General features: G+C 49.3%; 1 protein-coding gene across 1 annotated transcript in view; it reads right to left on the bottom strand.

Annotated features, from left to right (window-relative positions):
* The window catches only part of LOC309568529 (uncharacterized protein), a 70,067-nt gene that overhangs the window by 1,318 nt on the left and 49,788 nt on the right, over positions 1 to 18,961 (bottom strand). Inside the window, exon 2 of the mRNA XM_082274217.1 lies at positions 13,630 to 13,768. Coding sequence (XP_082130343.1) covers positions 13,630 to 13,768 — 139 coding nt within the window. The remainder of the gene's footprint in view (positions 1 to 13,629; positions 13,769 to 18,961) is intronic.

The following is an 18,961-nucleotide window of genomic DNA, read 5'->3' as shown; positions in this document are numbered from 1 at the left end:
AGGCTTCACCAGCAGTGAGTAAAATAGCACTCACGTATTGGGTTCCCACAAACCTGACAGAGAGGGCCTGCGGGCGATGGGCAGGGGCCAGTAATCGGGTCTGGGACGTTCTTCCGGACAGACACAGTTTGGCCCCAGAAGGGGTGTCATCTGGAAGCTATGTACTCAGGCACAAGAGCCCCTTACTACCACACTATCAAATGATGATCACTTTAGCCCCCAAGCCCGTGGCCCCGGGTGCTCTCCGCCAGGATTGACAAGATGTTACACCAAATTCTGCTGAGAAAGGGTGTTGACCCCAAAGATGCTGACCGACTACGCATGGATCAGGTATTACAGGGCGCTCGGCCCAATCATCCCATTGTATTAAAGCTATTACTTAGAGCGGTTAAGGATACTCCCACTTATTCAGAGCTTATGCGGGAAGTTCGGGAGGAAGAGGCCTTGCTTGAGGAGAAGAATTACAGTGGGAAAGACCCGGTAAATAATGAACCCAAAAAGGAGAGAGTCTCAGCCCGGTTACTACATGTGGAGAACAACCTCTCTGATGATGAGAGTGAAGCCGAGGTAGAGTCTAACCATCCTGAGGAAGTCCTGGACAGGAAGAAGGTTGCGGAGAGTTTATCGTCAACCGACTTAATGCTGCAAGTAGCTCAGGCTCAAACCCAAATGTGCCAGACTTTGATGCATGTCATGGAAGCACAAGGAAAAGTTCCTGAGGCGCGGAAGACGTATAAAGGATACAATCTTTTTTCCCCTTGGGATAGAGGGTGTTTTGCCTGTGGAGAAAAAGGGCATTTCAGGGCTCAATGCCCGAAGTGAGGATTTAGCCCTGAGGCCATGGAGGATTTGTTGAAGGCTATACAAATGTTTTTCCTTAATAAGAAGGCGGAAAACTTCAGGGGACCTCAGTTAAAGAGCCATCTGAGAGTCCCGCTAAAAGTCTGAGCTCCAGCAGTTATCAGGGTAGATACGGTCACAGTGAGATGGGATATGCCCCCCCATCTACCCCCGATACCTCTATGTTTTTAAGGGGAACCCAAGAGTCTGGTAGAGAGACACAGGGAGTTGGTACCTCCACTCCTCTTCCGCAAAAGGATCCTGGACCCCCAATATGAAGTCGGTGAAGGTACAAACTTCCTGGAAGAACCAAGTCTCAGAAGGAGGAAGGTCCTAGTAATAAGGCCCACCGAAGGTTGCTCCAGTCCCCTAGAGAGGTGGTACCCAGGAATTCAGTGGGGCCATCCTCAGTGGTGCCCCTGCAAATAGAAGGCATTTATACTAAAGCCCTATTGGACACCGGCGCCCAAGTGACCTTGTTGTTCAATGACTTTTACAGGAAGCACCTGAAGCACATCTTGCACCTCTATGCAAGGTAGAAGAATTGCAGATCTGGGGTTTGGGGACTCAAAAGTTCCCCTAGGACGGGTATATTCCCGTGAAGATATCATTCCAGCCACGGAAAGGGACAAAGATGGAAGTGATTGATACTTTGGCTGTAGTGTGCCCTCGGCCCCCCAGTGCTAAACAAAACTCTTTGATAAATGGCACCAACACGGACTTGGTTCGACGGATGCTCATCCCCTTAGCGGTGCAAGGGTCTACAGAGGAAGAGGTACACCCTAAGCTACGGGCAGCTTTCCAACAAGTCCTGCAGGAGCAGCAGACCCCAATTGATGAAGTGGCGAAACTCTGGAGGTTGGACACCAAAGAGCGGGTTTTACAACCGGGAGAAAGGACCTGCATCAAGGCAGTGGGGAAGTTGTCGTGAGATCAGCCGGGGCCTTTTGTGATAGTGGAGGGAGACCTGTTGGCTGAAGATAAAGGAATTGAACTGCTGCCAGAGGTGATCCCGACTAAAGTCTCGCAGAAAAATGGGGGGAAGATCCCTGTCAGCGTTCGGAACGTCATCACTCAGCCAGTACGTCTGAAGCCCAGGATGGTGTTAGGACGTGTAAGTGCTGCTTCTCCACTCACCCCTTCTGAGTTAAAGGACGAGAAGGATAGAGAGGAATGATTATGATGTGGACTGTGCTAAGAGTGCCCAACATCAGGTCCGCCTCAGTGAGGATAAGCCCTTTAGGGAGAGAGCGCGAAGAATACCTCTGAGTGACCTAGAAGATCTCCGGGAGCAGCTGGCAGAACTAAAGAGGTTGGGTGTCATACGGGAGTCCTGTAGCCCCTATGCCTCCCCCATTGTAGTGGTCCGCAAAAAGAATGGGGCTATTCCAATGTGTATCGACTACCATACCCTGAATCGTCGAACCATTCCAGATCAGTACACCACCCTTCGGACAGAAGATGCTCTGCAGTGCCTGTCAGGAGCTAAATGGTTTAGCGTTTTGGATCTGAAGAGTGGGTATTATCAAATACCCATGCATCCTGATGACAGGGAAAAGACTGCATTCATTAGCCCCTTAGGTTTTTTTTAATTCAACTGCATGCGCCAAGGATTGCCGGGAGCCCCGGCAACCTTGCAGAGGCTCATGGAAAATACTGTGGGAGACATGCACCTAATTTAAGTTTTAGTCTGCCTTGATGACATCATTGTCTTTGGGAAGACCTTGGAGGAGCATGAAGCTCGTTTAGAGAAGGTATTCCAGAGACTCTATGCAGAGGGGTTGAAATTGTCCCTAGAGAAGTGCTAATTTTATCAAACCTCTGTGACCTATCTAGGACATATGGTGTTGGCAGCTGGGGTGTCTACGGATCCAAAAAAGTTGGAGGCTGTTACTACCTGGCCTAGGCCTACTAATGTAACAGAATTGCGGTCTTTCTTGGGATTCTGTTCTTACTACTGGAGGTTTGTGAAGAACTTTTCTCAGATAGCTGGTCCTTTAAATGAGTTGTTGAAGAAGGAAGCTGAAGAGGAAGGATCGACTTCACGGAAGACAGAGACACTCAAGAAAGGGCCTAGAGGATCTAGAGAGTCCATCCAGGCCCAGTGGGATGTCAGGTGTGAACAAGCTTTCTGGAAGTTAAAGGAGAGCCTCACTAAGGCTCCAGTCCTGGCCCATGCAGACCCTACCAAGCCGTATGAGTTGCACGTGAACACCAGCAGAGAGGGCCTAGGCCTGTATCAGGAAGCTGAAGGAAGACTATGGCCCATTGCGTATATATATATCAGTCGTAGTTTATCACCCTCCGAGAAGAACTACCCTGTCCATAAGTTGGAGTTCCTGGCTCTTAAGTGGGCTGTAGTGGACAAATTGAGGTATTACCTCTATGGGGCCTACTTTGTGGTCAAGACCGATAATAATCCTCCGACGTATCTTTTGACAACTGCCAAATTGGATGCCACTGGTCACAGATGGCTAGCTGCTCTTTCTGAGTTCCAGTTCAGCTTGAAATATCAGCCTGGAAAGGGGAACCTAGATACCGATGCTTTGTCCAGAAGACCCCATCCTGTTGAAGGTAAGGAGACAGACTGGGTGCATCTCACTTCTGAGGGAGTACAGGCTGCATGTCAAGGAGTCGAGTACCGCCTAAAGGGAGCCATGGGAGCTGAAATAGCTAGGATTTCCCCCGCTGGGGTGCCTAAGTGCTATTGTGACTTAACGCAAGTGAGGAACTTCCTCAGTTATCTAAAGAGGATATGAGGAAGGCACAAAGAGAAGATCCTATGGGAGCTGTAAAACAGAGAGCTCTGAAGGCCAGTGACCCTAAAGTGCTAGCAGAGAGTCCGGTGGTGGGAGCCAAGGTAATCCATCGAGATTGGGATCGGATGAAATTGAGGGATGGAGTGGTTTACCAGGTAAATGCAGTGAAAGAACCTGATGGATTATGTCAGCTATTCTTGCCAGAAAAGTATAGGTTGACTGTTCTTGCAGCTTTACATGATTCTCATGGGCACCTGCGGCCAGACAGAACCTTTCAGAGGCAGATTCTATTGGCCCTTTATGAGGAAGGAAGTGGAAGCCTATTGCCATTCGTGCATATGCTGCATCCAGAGGAAGACCTTACCACATCGAGCTGCTGCCATGGGGCATCTACGGAGTCATGGTCCCATGGAATTGATGTGTATCGACTTCCTGTGTCTCAAACCTGATCTGGGTGTGCATGGAAACATTTTAGTAGTGACCGATCATTTCACCCGATACGCTCAGGCTTTTCCGACTCCTGATCAGAAGGCCAGTACAGTGGCCAAGATATTGGTCGAGAAGTTCTTTGTCCACTACGGATTGCCACAGAGAATACATTTGGATCAAGGTAGAGACTTTGAGAGCAAGTTGATAAAAAAACTGCGTGGACGCTTGAATATACAGAAATCCAGAATGACTCCCTATAACCCCTAGGGGGATCCTCAGCCGGACAGATTTAATAGGACTTTGTTGAATATGTTGGGGACGCTGCCCCTTGAAAAGAAGCAGAAATAGAGTGAATATGTCCCAGTGCTAATTCACGCCTACAATAGTACTGTCAACGACTCTACCGGGTTCTCCCCGTATTTCCTCATGTTTGGGAGGGAAGCTCGATTGCCTGTCGATTTAGCTTTTGGTACTTCAGTAGATCATACCTCACAGGCCTCCTACAAGAGTTATGTTGACAGACTCCGAAGAAATTTGAAATGGGCTCATGAAAGGGCGATGGAAGCTTCTGCAGGTAGAGAACAACGGAAAAAGAAGAACCTTGACCTAAAAGTAAGGGTGCAAGATCTTCAGCCTGGTGATAAGGTGCTTCTGAGGAATTTGGGGGTTCCGGGGAAGCATAGGTTGGCTGATTTTTGGCGTTCTCAGCCTTTTGTCATTCACAAGAAGCTTCCTGGATTACCCGTCTATCAAATTCACCCGGAGGGCAAGGCAGGACCCCTTAGAACTTGGCATAGGAACCACCTATTGCCCATTTCTGAAGCAGTTAGAAAGTCGTCTGAAAGGGATGAAGATGAGAATACCCCGAGGACCCCTAGGCCACGACTTTGGCCTTCTAGAGTTTCCAGCTCAGAATCTACAGAACTAATAACTGAAGATAGCGATGATGAAAGTGTAATTTTTGATTGGTGGTGGCTATCCTGTGAAGGATTTTCGCCCAACTCCTCTTCATCCACTGCAGAGTGGACCCCTGCCCCTCTCTTAAAAAGAGAGTTTAGTCAGGGGCGTGGTTCCCCCATAAGAAGGGTGGAACCAAGTCGGATGGAAGAGGAACCTGTATTGGCCCCCGAGGCCTTATCACATACTGACAATGCTTTTGTGGATTCTCCTGTATTTTGATCCGATGAGTCTGTTATTGAACTTTCAAGCTCCCCTCCTTTGGAGGCATTAGAAGATCTTTATGGAAGTCTAGACCCCCAAAATAATTTTATCCTCTGAGGAAGTGGACTCTTTTGAGAATAGGCCAGAAGTGTCAGTGGATCCTGAGTCGTCAGCAGAGGAAGGTGTTGTTGGGAATGATGAGTGGATATCCGCTAGACTCAGGAGAGAAATTCATCCTCCTAATAGACTGACTTATAGTACCTTGGGGGAAAGTTCTGAAGAACAAATCTCTATGGCTCATTGACTGCCCTCTCTATGGATGACTCTCAAGGAGAAAGTTCAGTTCCACCCACTGACACTATTAAGTGTGCTGCTGATTTTTTTGCTAGCCTTTTGTGAGAGTGACCCAGATTCATTTGATGATGTGTATCAGTGTTTCTCAACCTTTTTCCAGTCGGGGCGCCCTTGCAAAGTATTTTCAGTCCTCAGGCACCCCTGTCCAAGGCTCAGTTCTCGTTCCTGTATGTTGGGGAATGCGCGCAAAATCGCGCTCATTTCTGACACACACAAAAATGCTCTGATCTTTAGGGGTGCCAATAATTCCTGATAGTACCCCACACATTAACAAACATGGGGTGCTTTTGGTGCGGCGTAATTTGAAAAAAAAAAAAGGTCAGGGACTTCTTTCTCTGCATTTCTGCAGGTAGGGAAGCCCATTGAAATGAATTGGCTGCCTTACACGCAGCACACATCCATGCAGATGTGAACCAAGGGCTTGTTCACATGTCAGGTTGGAGGGGTGGTAAAACCACATAGTTGAGCTGTTTTTACCACCCCCAACTTCTCCCCCTTAAGCTGCAGAGGCAGCAGCTGGGGGTTTACACATGCTGTGGCTGCAGCTGGAGGTATTACCCAGGGTGAATGGGGCTGCATTGCAACTACCCTGCAACTGTATGCAGTGTACGGTTGCGTGTAGTGATGCTGCATTTACAGGCTTAAAACAGGTGGTGAGGAGGCAACATAACGCCTCTTTACCGCCTGTCAAATGCCTCAGAAAAGCGACCTGAGCATGGATTGCTTTTCAGAGGGTCAGCAGTCCTTGCTGCTATCACAAACAAGCCCTAAAAAAGCATTTCTGATGGTACAGGAATCCCTAAAAATGCTTTTCTGATGGTACAGGAATAAGGAGGGGGGGGGGGGGGTTCAGGATTAAAAGTAACATACATACACCACACACACACACATACAGACATGTATATATGCACACAGACAAATCTGCAGCAGACATGCAAGTAGAATACATTTAAAAAAAAAAATCTGTAAGCAGAATACAATATAAAAAAAAAAGAAAGTACTGTTATCATGATCAGTATTATACAGTATAGTGTTACAGTAGTTAAAACAAACATATTTATCCTTTTTTTTATATACCCACATATATTTAAATGACATATATATTACATTTACAAAGTAATCATCAAGGTGATCCTGTGTGCTAATAAAAGGAGAAGGAAAACAGCTGAGAGGAACACTGTTCAAGGGTAGGTCAAAAATCCCAAGCATTACATTTATTAAGTAGGTAAAATATTAAAAACAGTTATGCCACATAAACCTGTGTACCTCACAGAGCTGACATGCAGGCACAGAAGATCCTCCTTCCTGGTTTCTCTCTCCCGCCAGCTAGCGTCTCCCGGCTCGAACGTCCAGCAAGCCCTTGCTTGTGTGCCCGCCCCTCCCATAGCAACCGGTGACGTCATCGGTTGGCAGGATGCGTGTTGGGGGGCTCACACAGCTTCCCGAGTGCCTGTGGCAGCGGGAAGCGAGTATTAGACAGTGGACCCGCACCACTGTATCAACTGACCAGCCAGCAATCAATAAAGAGCAGATAAGTTAATGCATAGGTTGGGGGTCATTTTGCCGTGGCACACTTGGGAACCCTTCACGGCACACCAGTGTGCCGCTGCACACTGGTTGAGAAACCCTGGTGTGTATAGTAAGTTATTAGATAGAGATTGTATTAGTCAGTTTCAGTTACAATGAATGCTGTTTCAGATGTTGACTAAGACTTTGTTACAGGTCAACATTTACCTTTTTGGGAGGAGAACCTCCTTATCTTTGGAGGACCAAAGATGTTCAAGTGGCAGGAGGATGTAGCCGAGTCACATGGCTGGTATTGTTCACGTTGTTATTATTATTAAAGCTCTGCAAGACAGTGACTTCAGCATTATGGGAGATGTAGTCCGGGGGGAGCCAGGATCATAGACTGCTGAGACAGAAGGACCTTTCTCCCAGGGAGCATCAGGATGCGCGGAGCCTGCTGGGGGTGGTTATATAAAGGGAGGCGGGACTTTTCTTCGCTCTCTTGCCTCGAAGGAGAGCGTACTGTCTGAATTTCCACTGAATGAGGGACACACTAAGCTCCTCCAGAAGGGACTTTCCTTTTCACCCTCGGAGAGAATGGATCATTTTGAGGTCTACAAAGACCTGTATTTATACCTCAGAAAGGTGTATTACCGACTCCTTTACTCCGGGGACGAAGAGGGAAAGGTAGAACATCAGGTAACTAAGCCAGAGGACTTGGAAGCCTTAGATATCTTGAATTCTCTCCTAGAGGAGGGGGGGGGGGCCCTTGTTCGAGGATGAAGAGCAAACTACTAATACCGGCCTTACTAGGAAATCCCAGATTGTCATTCAGTCTACGGCCATGCCGAAATTCCGTGACAATAAATGGCTAAATACTTTCTTGACCTTGGTTAAGGAGGACCTCAAAAAAGTAAAGTGGAGCTCTCTAACTTCGGACAATCTCTCCCCTGACGAAAGGAGGGCACTTCAAGAGCTGAAACAAGCCAATGAAGTGGTAATCAAGAAAAGTGATAAAGGTGGGAACGTTGTACTCATGTCAGAAATAGGATATGAAAAGGAGGCAATTAGACTATTGTCAGATGCCCAAACCTATCAAAAACTCCCAGATAATCCATTCCCCAATCTGGTACTCAGGGTAAATGAGAAGCTAGCCTTTGCACATGAGGCAGCTTTGATTACCGGGAAGGAGGAAAGATTTCTGAGGGTAAAGGAGTACAACATTCCCACCTTTTATATAATACCCAAAATTCACAAAGACCAAAAAAATTCCCCGGGGAGGCCTATAGTCTCAGCGGTTGGGGGGCCCCTTGTAAAATTAGATCAATATCTTGACTTATTCATAAAATAATTAGTGGTGTCCCTGCCCTCTTATGTGAGAGACACAGGAGACATATTAAATAAGATCAGTGGGTTAAAATTTGCAGGGGAGGTCCTCCTTGTAGGTATCGACGTTGAGTCCCTATATACGTTGATACCAAATGACTGGGGCATCTTAGCGGTTTACCATTTTCTTGTAATGAAATTTCCGCAGTATGGGTCACAAAATGAATTCCTCTTAGAGATCTTAGATCTTGCCCTTAACAATAACTTTTTCCAATTCTTAAGTAAATACTACCAGCAAATTAGAGGCACCGCAATGGGTGCCCCGTGGGCCCCCTCCTATGCATGTCTTCATCTGGGCCTCTGGGAGGAGGAGACCGTGTATGCTTCCTCCATGTACCTCAGCCATGCTTTGACATGGCTGAGGTACATTGATGACATACTCTTGGTCTGGAGCGGTACCAAGGTTGAGCTTGAGCAATTCATGAGAGAATTAAATCTCAATAGTAGGAATATCCATCTAACATTTACTGTGGATCCATTGCAAATTTCCTTCCTGGACCTGACCATTCGTTTAGAGGATGGCCGACTTTCAACTACGACCTATAGGAAAAGTACGTCGGCGAATACACTCCTCAGGGCTGATAGCCATCACCCCAAACCCTTTAAAAAGGGTATCCCTCTAGGTCAGTTTATCAGGATAAAGAGGAACTGTTCTAACTATGGTGAATACTTGAAGGAAGCGAAAAAACTATACCAACGGTTTAGGGAACGTGGTTACTCACACCGTACATTAAGGAAGGCAAAACAAAAAGCAGGTCAAAAAACCAGATGTGAACTTTTGACCCCTAAAATTAGTATTGGTGATAATTCAGAGTCTTCTTCGAGATTGATAACCAAATATGGTAGTCAGTGGCAGGAGGTACGAAAGGTACTGGAATGCCACTGGCACATTTTATTAAGATCTGAGAGACTAGGGGCGATAGTCGGCTTCAAACCCCTAATGGTTGCGAAAAGGGCAAATAATTTAGGGGATTACGATAAAATACTCCTAAGGAAAGAGAAGGCCTGGATTTTTAGGTTAAATACTTTGGTGCCGGCAGGATTAAATACGGAAATTAGTCTAAAGATTTTCTTGGAACCCTGACTTTAATAAGTTGCCCTGTAATGTGAATGTACATTAATAATCCTCAATTTAACATTCTCCCTTTTCCCCTCCCCTCTTCCCCAAAAAATACTGTCTGGTATTCCTATAATAGGTAAGACTACCTTTTTAGTCATTTGAATCCCTGAAATATGTGCGGTATCTGTCTGTGGGGGAGTAACTGAGGTATTAAAAATCTGTCTCCAAATTTTTCCAGTAATTTCTTGGGAACTTATGAAGCCCTTTCGATTTCTCCTGAATTCAGCTCTCTAAATTAAATCTTATGTTCCCTATATGAACCACTTGATTTATGGGCCTGATTTTCCTTATCTGGTCCCGACATTTTGAAACTATACTACGGCATTAGTAGCTGCCTATTTTGTATGTCTAAAATCTGTTTGATTAACGAGAAATCTGATAGCATTGATTGAGGTTGGTTTATTATTATTTACAGCTAATACTATTTAAATCACCAACAACTGTGTCTATCAACTCACAGGTTCCCACTATCTCTCCTCTTTGTCTATTTATGTGGTCGTCGCCAGGTGGCCGATGCTATTAGCCTGTCCTGATGTGAGTTTAAGTCTCAGTAGTGATGCTTTTTCTATAGAGATTGTTTCATTGTCTTTTTTAAAATGTTATGTAATTGCACTATTCACGAGTGACCACAAGATGGCTCTGTGACAATGCCTGCAATTGATGTAATCTAAACCAGCTGTGGCAAGTGATTAAGCCCACGGGTATAAAGATGGAGGCTTGTGGGCGTCGTGACGTCCTGACGAAGCGTGCGTCATACACGCGAAACGCGTTGACGTAACACGCTGGGCCCCTTCCATCCATCCACCTTAGCCACGCCTGAGCTGATCATCTCTGGGGACACTGGCAATCCATCATGGGGCTGACTTCTGGGTCGAGGGCAGGAAGTGACGCAGCATTGAGGAACGGCGGTCCCAGCACGTCCTGTGAATGAGGGAGGCGACAGGAGAGCACCGTATCTACAGCCAGATAGGGCATCTACGGAGACATAAGGAAGTGTGGCGGCAGCACTTGTAGGAGTACCGGGTAGACATTGAGGGGTTGGTAAGAGAGACTTAGATCCAGTTAGGACCTTGCCTGAAGTGATAACTGTCTGTGTGGACACTCCAAGCCATTGACCAGCACACCGCCCCTCTCCCAGTTATCTGAGCCATATACACCCTGGTGACTCTTCTCTATTGAGTAGAGCTGTTCCATCAGCTGCATGCCATTTCAGCGCCACGATACAACGATTTCCCATGTCCACCTCACCAATGTCATAAGGACTTCCACTCTATCCACAGGAGGACGTCTGTGGGTCCCTCCCACTTGACCAGTACCCAATTTTGTGGTTTTGCATTGATAAATACGGGCCTTTGAATTCTGTGTGCCATACCCTACTGCTTGCATTTATCATAGACCACCCTCCCCCCCTTCATTCCGGTTTGCATTTCATGGACTTCCTAATGTTCACACAGAACGGACAGTGGACACGATTGTTCTGGGCTTGATTACAAGATGGCCTTTCCACATTTCATCATACTCCCCTCAATGCTGCAAAGTATGCCTTGAATTGATGAGGATATTGTCTCTGATCCACATCTTTTTAGGGATTTGGCTACAGGCATTATATTTCACCATACGTTCATGCCTTATCAGCTTCACTATCCGGTTTTGAACTGGGATTGTTTTTGCATTAGCAGGGACTGGGTGCGAGTGGTTGTGGATGGATGGATGGGGCCCTTTGATGTGTGTGCATATGTGTGAGCTTGTGTGATTTGCTGCCACAGCAGGTCCACTGGTCTTCATCATTTGCTACATTTTTTAGCATGTGTTTTTTTATTGTCTTTGATTGCACTACCAATAAAGTTTATTTTTGCAGTTGTATACCAAAGTTGAGCCTATTTCTTGCAACCAGTTCTAAGGTGATTGTCTTTAATCCCTATTTTTTCCATTGTGACCCCTTACATCAGGGTCTCAAAGAGCCCCCTTACATCAGGGTCCCCAAAGAGCCCCCCCCCTTACATCAGGGTCCCCAGAGCCCCCCTCCTTACATCAGGGTCCCCAGAGAGCCCCTCCATACATCAGGGTCCCCAGAGAGCCCCCCTCAAATCAGGCTTCCCAGAGAGCCCCCTCCTTACATCAGCTTCCCCAGAGAGCCCCCCTCCTTACATCAGGGTCCCCAGAGAGCCCCCTCCTTACATCAGGGTCCCCAGAGAGCCCCCTCCTTACATCCGTGCCTGCAGAAAGCCCCTCCTTACATCAGGGTCCCCAGAGAGCCCCCCTCACATCAGGGTCCCCAGAGACTCCCCCTCATATCAGGGTCCCCAGAGAGCCGCTCCTTACATTAGGGTCCCCAGAGAGCCCCCCTCACATGAGGGTCCCTTCCTTACATCAGGGTCCCCAGAGGGTCCCTTCCTTACATCAGGGTCCTCTCGGGTCCCCAGAGAGCCCCCCTCACATCAGGGTCCCCAGAGGGTCCCTTCCTTACATAAGTGTCCCCAGAGAGCCCCCTCCTTACATTAGGGTCCCCAGAGAGCCCCCTTACATCAGGGTCCCCAGAGAGCCCCCTCCTTACATCAGTGCCCGCAGAAAGCCCCCCCTCACATCAGGGTACCCAGCGAGCCCCCCTCACATCAGGGTCCCCAGAGAGTCCCCCCTCACATCAGGGTCCCCAGAGAACCCCCTCCTTACATCAGGGTCCCCAGAGAGCCCCCTCCTTACATTAGGGTCCCCAGAGAACTCCCCTCCTTACATTAGGATCCCCAGAGAACCCCCCTCATTACACCAGGGTCCCCAGAGAACCCCCTTCTTACATCAGGGTTACCAGAGAGCCCCCCTCCTTACATCAGGGTCCCCAGAGAACCCCCCTTGCATCAGGGTCTCCAGAGTGCCCCCTCCTTACATCAGGGTGCCCAGAGAACCCCCCCTTACATCAGGGTCCCCAGAGAGCCCCCTCCTCACATCAGGGTCCCCAGAGAACCCCCCTCTAATCAGGGTCCCCACAGAGCCCCCCCCTCACATCAGGGTCCCCACAGAGCCCCCCCACATCAGGAGCCCCACAGAGCCCTCCCCACATCAGGGTCCTCACAGAGCCCCCCCCCACATCAGGGACTGCACAAGCCCCCCCACACATCAGGGTCCCCACAGAGCCCCAACCACATCAGGGTCCCCACAGAGCTCCCCCCACCCCACATCAGGGACCCAACAGAGCCCGCCTCACCCCACATCAGGGGCCCCACGGAGCCCTCCCCACCCCACATCAGGGACCCCACAGAGCCCCCCCCCCACATCAGGGACCCCACAGAGCCCCCCCCACCCCACATCAGGGACCCCATAGAGCCCACCCCACATCAGGGTCCCCAGAACTGCTCCTACTCACATTTTTAGACTGACACTCAGGACTTACTGTGCTGGCCTGGAGTAGCTGGAGGGAGGAGGGGGTCGAGCCAACACTCCACTCGGCGCGCAGCAGTGGAGGAAGGAGGCTCTGCAGTGAATGCTGGGGCCTTGCTCTCCTCCAGGCGGCGATAGTAACCAGTGCACTTTCTGCAGTATAGGCCAGCGCGGCGGTGGCGGTGGTGGTACTAGAACAGAGGCTCACGGCTCCGCCGCCGCTGGCCTGGGACCCGGACGCTGGGGGTCTGGCTCTGGAGACTGGAGTGAGTAATATTTTCGGTCAATTACCCCCCCCCCCCCCCCGGATCTGCCACTGGTATACACATGCTGTGGTCGCAAAGCTTTGTGATGCACCAAACATTACTTCCCTTGTCACATTTGGCAGCAGTAATGCTGACAAACACAACCTATTCCAGTGACCTATTTCAAATGCTAGGCTCACAATTGCAGAGCGGTATTACCATTGAGAAAGCTCATTTGGCTGTCTAAAAAATACAGACATTTAAGAGGTGGCAGTATCACCTATTGAATGCCTGTCAGCAGCCTTTGCTGTGGAAAGTGACCCACTGCAAATCATTTTTCATAGACAGCGCAAGTGTAAACAAGCCCTAAGATTGTTATACTGTGAATGCAAAAGGTTGTTTGTTATACTGTGAATGCAACAAGTGAAAATGAATATTACAAGACGCTAAATCTTACTCTTTTACAATCTCTGAATCTTCCAGGTTTTTCCTTAAATCGTTTGCCATTTTAGCTGCATCTCTCAGGATTTCATAGATGATAGGTTCTTCATCCTGATGTGGTTCATCTTGCTGAACAATGTAGTGTCCCTGCACTCCTGAAGAACCAAGGTAATACTGTTATAATTTCCCACAGCTGTGATCAGAATGAAAGAAAAACTACAGAATTGTTTTATTAAATGGGTAGTTTCTAAAAGCTTCCCAGCAACTTGATTCCTTAAAGTGGTATTAAACAAACATTTTTTATATTGCAGTTTACCAATTCTTACATTCTTCCAGACGCGCATTTGTGAGGTCAGGCACTGAATTCTTAGATGTGATGGTTGCATTTGTGTTCTTTTTTGGGTTTTCTTTGCTTTATTTTCACCTGGTCATCTGGACAGTAAGGCCTCAATTTGTTAGTGTATCCAAATCTGCTACATATAACACTCCCCTCCCCAATATTACCAATGCTGCTGTCCAAAGGTGCCCCCATGTCCATTCATCCAGAGTAGGGGCACACTAATGCAGGAGGTGTGTTACTAGCCAGATCACCAGATGATAACTGAGGGAAAAGTTCATGCACACGTGGGCGTCCGCAAGTAGGGGCAAGGGAGGGCGAGTCCCCCCCCCCCCCCCGGAATGTCAGCTTCCTTCCTTATCCCTGTTTTAATCCACACTGTCACACACAGTGTTTCTGCCGATGCACTAATCACCGCCAAGCTCCATCCTTTCTCTCTCCCCCAGGGGGTGGACTGACCATTCACTTCGATCTACCTGTCAATCACAGCTAGACGACGGGTAGATCGGGTCCCTGCTAAGAGACTGAAGTGTAAATAGACCTCTCCTGATGAGCTCCTCCCCGCCAGCCCCTCCTTCCCTTCCATCCACCCCAGGTGCTTGTATTGGTCATCATCTCAGAGGAACAAGAAGAGAGGAGGGTGCGGTGGGGAGGAGTGCTGCATGAGAGGTTTAATGAAAATGCTGCTTCCTGCGCTACTCTGCATGGAGGAAAGCGCAACCTGCCTGTATGCTGTTGTGTGCCCTGTGTCCCGTGTCCCTCTATCTGCCCAGCGACCTGCTATGTGCCCTGCTGTGTGCCTCCATCACCCTGTGTGCCTCCATACTGTGACGTGTGCTCCCATGCCCTGCTGTCTGCCCAATGCTCTGTGTGCCCGCATTCCCTGCTGTGTGCCCTTTGTCCCTTGTCCCTCTATCAGCCCAGCGACCTGCTATGCGCCCAGCTGTGTGCCCCCATGCTCTGATATTACCCCATTGCTCTGATGTGTGTCCCCATTGCCATGCTGTGTGTCCCCATTGCCCTGATGTAAGCCCCCCATGCGGTGATGTGTGCCCCCATGACGTGATGTGTGCCCCCATGCGGTGATGTAAGCCACCATGCTTCCGTTACAAACTGGTGGCAGCAGTGGGACCAGAATGCTGAAGAGGATGGAGAGAAGCCCCCTCACTTTGGACCTAACGTGGGGTGGGGAGTACAGGAATTGGACTGTGGCAAGTTTGCAAGAAAAGGCTCAGGTGTTAAGCCTTACCTACAGGGGCCTATCCAAAGAAGAGCTGGTCACTGCTATTGAGGAAGCCAGCCTTCAGAGAACTGAAAGCTTGAATGCACTGATGCTAGAGAACAAACAGCTTGCATCCGCCGTATCAAGTCCCAGGAGCCCTTGGATCACAGAATACGAAGAGGAGATGGCTATCCTGGGGGCCATTGGATGACAAGAGGGAGGCTATCTGAAGGGCCCATGAGGGAGAAACCATGGGAGGCCTCAGAGGACAGGACCCTCTTCCCAGCCCACGAGCCAGTGGGTCTGATCTACCAAGGGTGACTCGTAAAGACTTCAAGCCATTTTATGAAGCTACAGGGGATGTAGAAGGGTTCTTCCAGGATTTTGAACAATTATGTCAGCTGCTGGAGGTGCCCCGTGGAGACTGGGTACTCCACCTAGTGGGCCTGCTGGAAGGGGTTGCGGCTATTGCCCACCAGACAATGGACGCACAGTGGAAACGAGATTACAGTAGGATCAAACAGACTGTATTAGAACATTACGTGGTAACACCAGAAACACACCTGATCGAATTCCGGGACCTCTCCTGTCATTCTGAGCCTTCCTTCAAGATGTATGTGCACAAAATCTCACGAGCCTGCCGCCCCTTGGGCAAGGGGGTGCATGCCTTTACTATTGGACATGTTATCCAGGCCTTCCTGAAGGAACAATTCTTTGCCAAATGCCCAGCAGAGGTATGGGAGTGGGTGAAGGAAAGGAACTCTGGCACCCTCGAGCGGGCTGCTGCACTGGCAGACAAGGGCCTTGCCATTAAACCCCATTGAAAGAGACTGGTAGCCGAGCTGCCCAAGGCCCAGAACACAGCTAAACCACTTCCTGGCAACCCCATGCCACTCCTCCGGCGCCCTGTTGCCCCAACACCATCCACAGCCCCTTCCTACCGACCTCATCCTTCTGGGCCGTTTCTGGACCGCCGGTGCTATGGGTGCAACCAACCTGGGCATCTTCAGGCCAGCGGTCCTCAGAACCGTTGCACCCCATCTGCCAGCCACAGTTGCCCAGTCAACTACCTAGAGTTGACCCCAGAGGAAGAACCACTACCCCCACCTCCCAGGGACTGGCTGACCCCCACTGCGGCCAATCCTCATCGGGAAGTGTACAGTGTTTATCCCCTTGTCCCATTCTACCCAGAGCAGAGGCATTATGATTGATGGGGAGGGAACTACGGGATTTCGGGACGCTGGGGCCTTCCTCACCATTGCTGAACCCTGCATGGTAAAACCCGAAGCCATCAAGACGGGTTCTCTATTAAACTGGCAGATGGTGCTAAGAAACACATACTTAAGCCATCGGTTCGCCTTGACTATGGGCTTGGGGAATAGTGATGGTAAATTGAAATCATGGACTACCTGCGGACATTCTGCTTGGAAATGATTTAGGAGAGCTATAGTTCCACTACATCGAAGCTGTGACCAGAAGCCAAGCCAGCCATGGTCTGCCAGCTGAGGAAGCCAAACGAGACCCCTCTTCTGCCCTGGATCCGGTGGGTGCTACCAACCCTGACCTGGGACCGTGAGAAATTTAAACAGGAACTGGACTCTGACCCCACATTGAGCAAATCCCGGGCCCAAGTGGCTGCCAGACCATTCTGGGAGGGTGGGGAACAAACCTTCTGGGAACGAGGACTACTATTTCGCGTTACAGACGCTAACCGCCCAAACCAGCCCTGGACTGCAACCAAACAGCTGATTGTTCCCTAGCCATTTAGGTTCCCGCTACTCCAAATCTCCCATGACATTCCCTTAGCTGGACACCTGAGGAAGAGAAAAACAGAAAGAAGACTAACCCAAGCATTCTACTGGCCTGGCATCTCTCGGTTTGTTGCTAACTTCTTTCCGACATGTGACGTCTCTCAAAGGCAGAGGCGGCCTAAGGACCATCCCTGGGCCCCACTCGGCCTTATGCCCATCATCGAGGAACCCTTTCAGAGGGTGGCGGTGGATATCATTGGCCCTTTGGCCCAGCCTAGAATGTCAGGAAAAAGATATATCCTGACTGTAGTGGACTATGCCACCCACTACCCAGAGGCAGGTAACCCTGTCGAGCATTTTAGCCCTCAAGGTAGCGGAAGCACTTGTCACCAGTGAGATTCTGACTGATCAGGGCACCCAGTTCATGCCAGATGTAATTCAATCTCCCTGGCATGCATGCGGGGTACGTGCCATCCAGACCACCCCCTACCACCCCCAGACCAACGGCCTCTGTGAACGCTTTAACGGGACTCTTAAAGGCATGCTGAAAGCCTTTGCAGACAGTGAGGCAGACTGGGAAAAGCTCCTTCCCCATCTTCTGTTTGCATACCAAGAGGTCCTGCAAGAATCCACTGGTTTCTTACCCTTTGAACTCCTATACGGACAGAAGGTCCGAGGCCCTTTAACTTTATTATGGGAACATTGGGAAGGGGAGGTGGAAGATACCGGAACTCCAGTTGTACCGTACGTGCTGGAACTGCGGGAGCGGTTAGCTCAGCTCGCTGGCATGGCCCACAGCCACCTCCAAGTTGGCTCAAATGCGGCAGAAGACATGGTATGACAGAAGGGCCCATGGGCGGGAATTCACTGAGGGCCAACGTGTCCTCCTAATTGTACCACACCCTCAGAACAGGGTGTAGCACGTCTGAGAAGGACCCTATAAAATCCTCCACAAACTTGACGAGACTAGTTATGTACTCAGCATAGACGACCATGACCAACGACAGCGCACAGTCCACATAAATATGCTCAAAGAGTACCACGACCAGATCTTGCCCATCCTGGCCTTATACCTTACACTCACAGGCAAAACTGACAAAGGGTTCCTGCCTGACCTCCTTCAGGCCACCAAGGCCACCCACTCCCTGGATCAAATCCCCACTGGGGCCCGGCTAAGTTCCCAGCAGAAGGGTCAAATGCGGGACCTGATAGAGAGCAGGGCCATCGCCTTTCACCATGTAGAAACACAGGGACAAAAACCCATCCAACAGGCCCTCTACCGAGTCCCCGAGTCAGTGAGAGAAGCTATACGAGCAGAACTCACTGAGATGCTCCAGATGGGTATTATCCGTCCCTCTCACAGTCCCTGGGCTTCCCCAGTGGTACTAGTGCCTAAGAAGGATGGGAGCACCCACAGATGACTAAATGACTACACGGTTAACAATATGTACCCCATGTTGCTCATAGATGAGCTGTTAGACGGGCTGGCTGGGCCCAATACATTACAACTCTGGACCTCAGTAAGGGCTAATGGCAAATTGCTCTTACCAAGGATGGCATAGAACGCTCCGCTTTCATCACACCTTTCAGATTGTTCGAATTCCTGGTCATGCCCTTTGGGATGAAAAATGCACCCGCCACCTTTCAGCTAGTTGTAGACCAGTTGTCAGGGGGATGCCAAGGATTTGGATGTGCCTACTTAGATGACATAGCCGTCTTTAGCAAAACATGGGAGGAGCACCTGCTGCATGTGGGGACCATTTTGGACCACATCTGCAAGGCAGGACCGACCATAAGAAAAGACAAATGTCAACTGGGAATAGCTGAGGTGCAATACCTAGACCACTGAGTAGGGGGGAGGGAAAGTGAAGCCGGAAACCGCAAAAGTTCAAGCTATCCATGACTGGCCTACCCCCTCAGACAAAAACAAATAATGTCTTTTCTTGGCACTGCAAGTTACTATCGCAAGTTTGTCCCCAATTTCAGCACTGTGGCAAAACTCTGACCGACCTCACCCGGAAAAACAGCCCTAGGATGG

Source organism: Pelophylax lessonae (genome assembly GCF_965119305.1).
Source record: "Pelophylax lessonae genome assembly, chromosome: 12".
NCBI lineage: Eukaryota > Metazoa > Chordata > Amphibia > Anura > Ranidae > Pelophylax > Pelophylax lessonae.
This window is presented reverse-complemented; position numbering and strand designations above follow the sequence as displayed.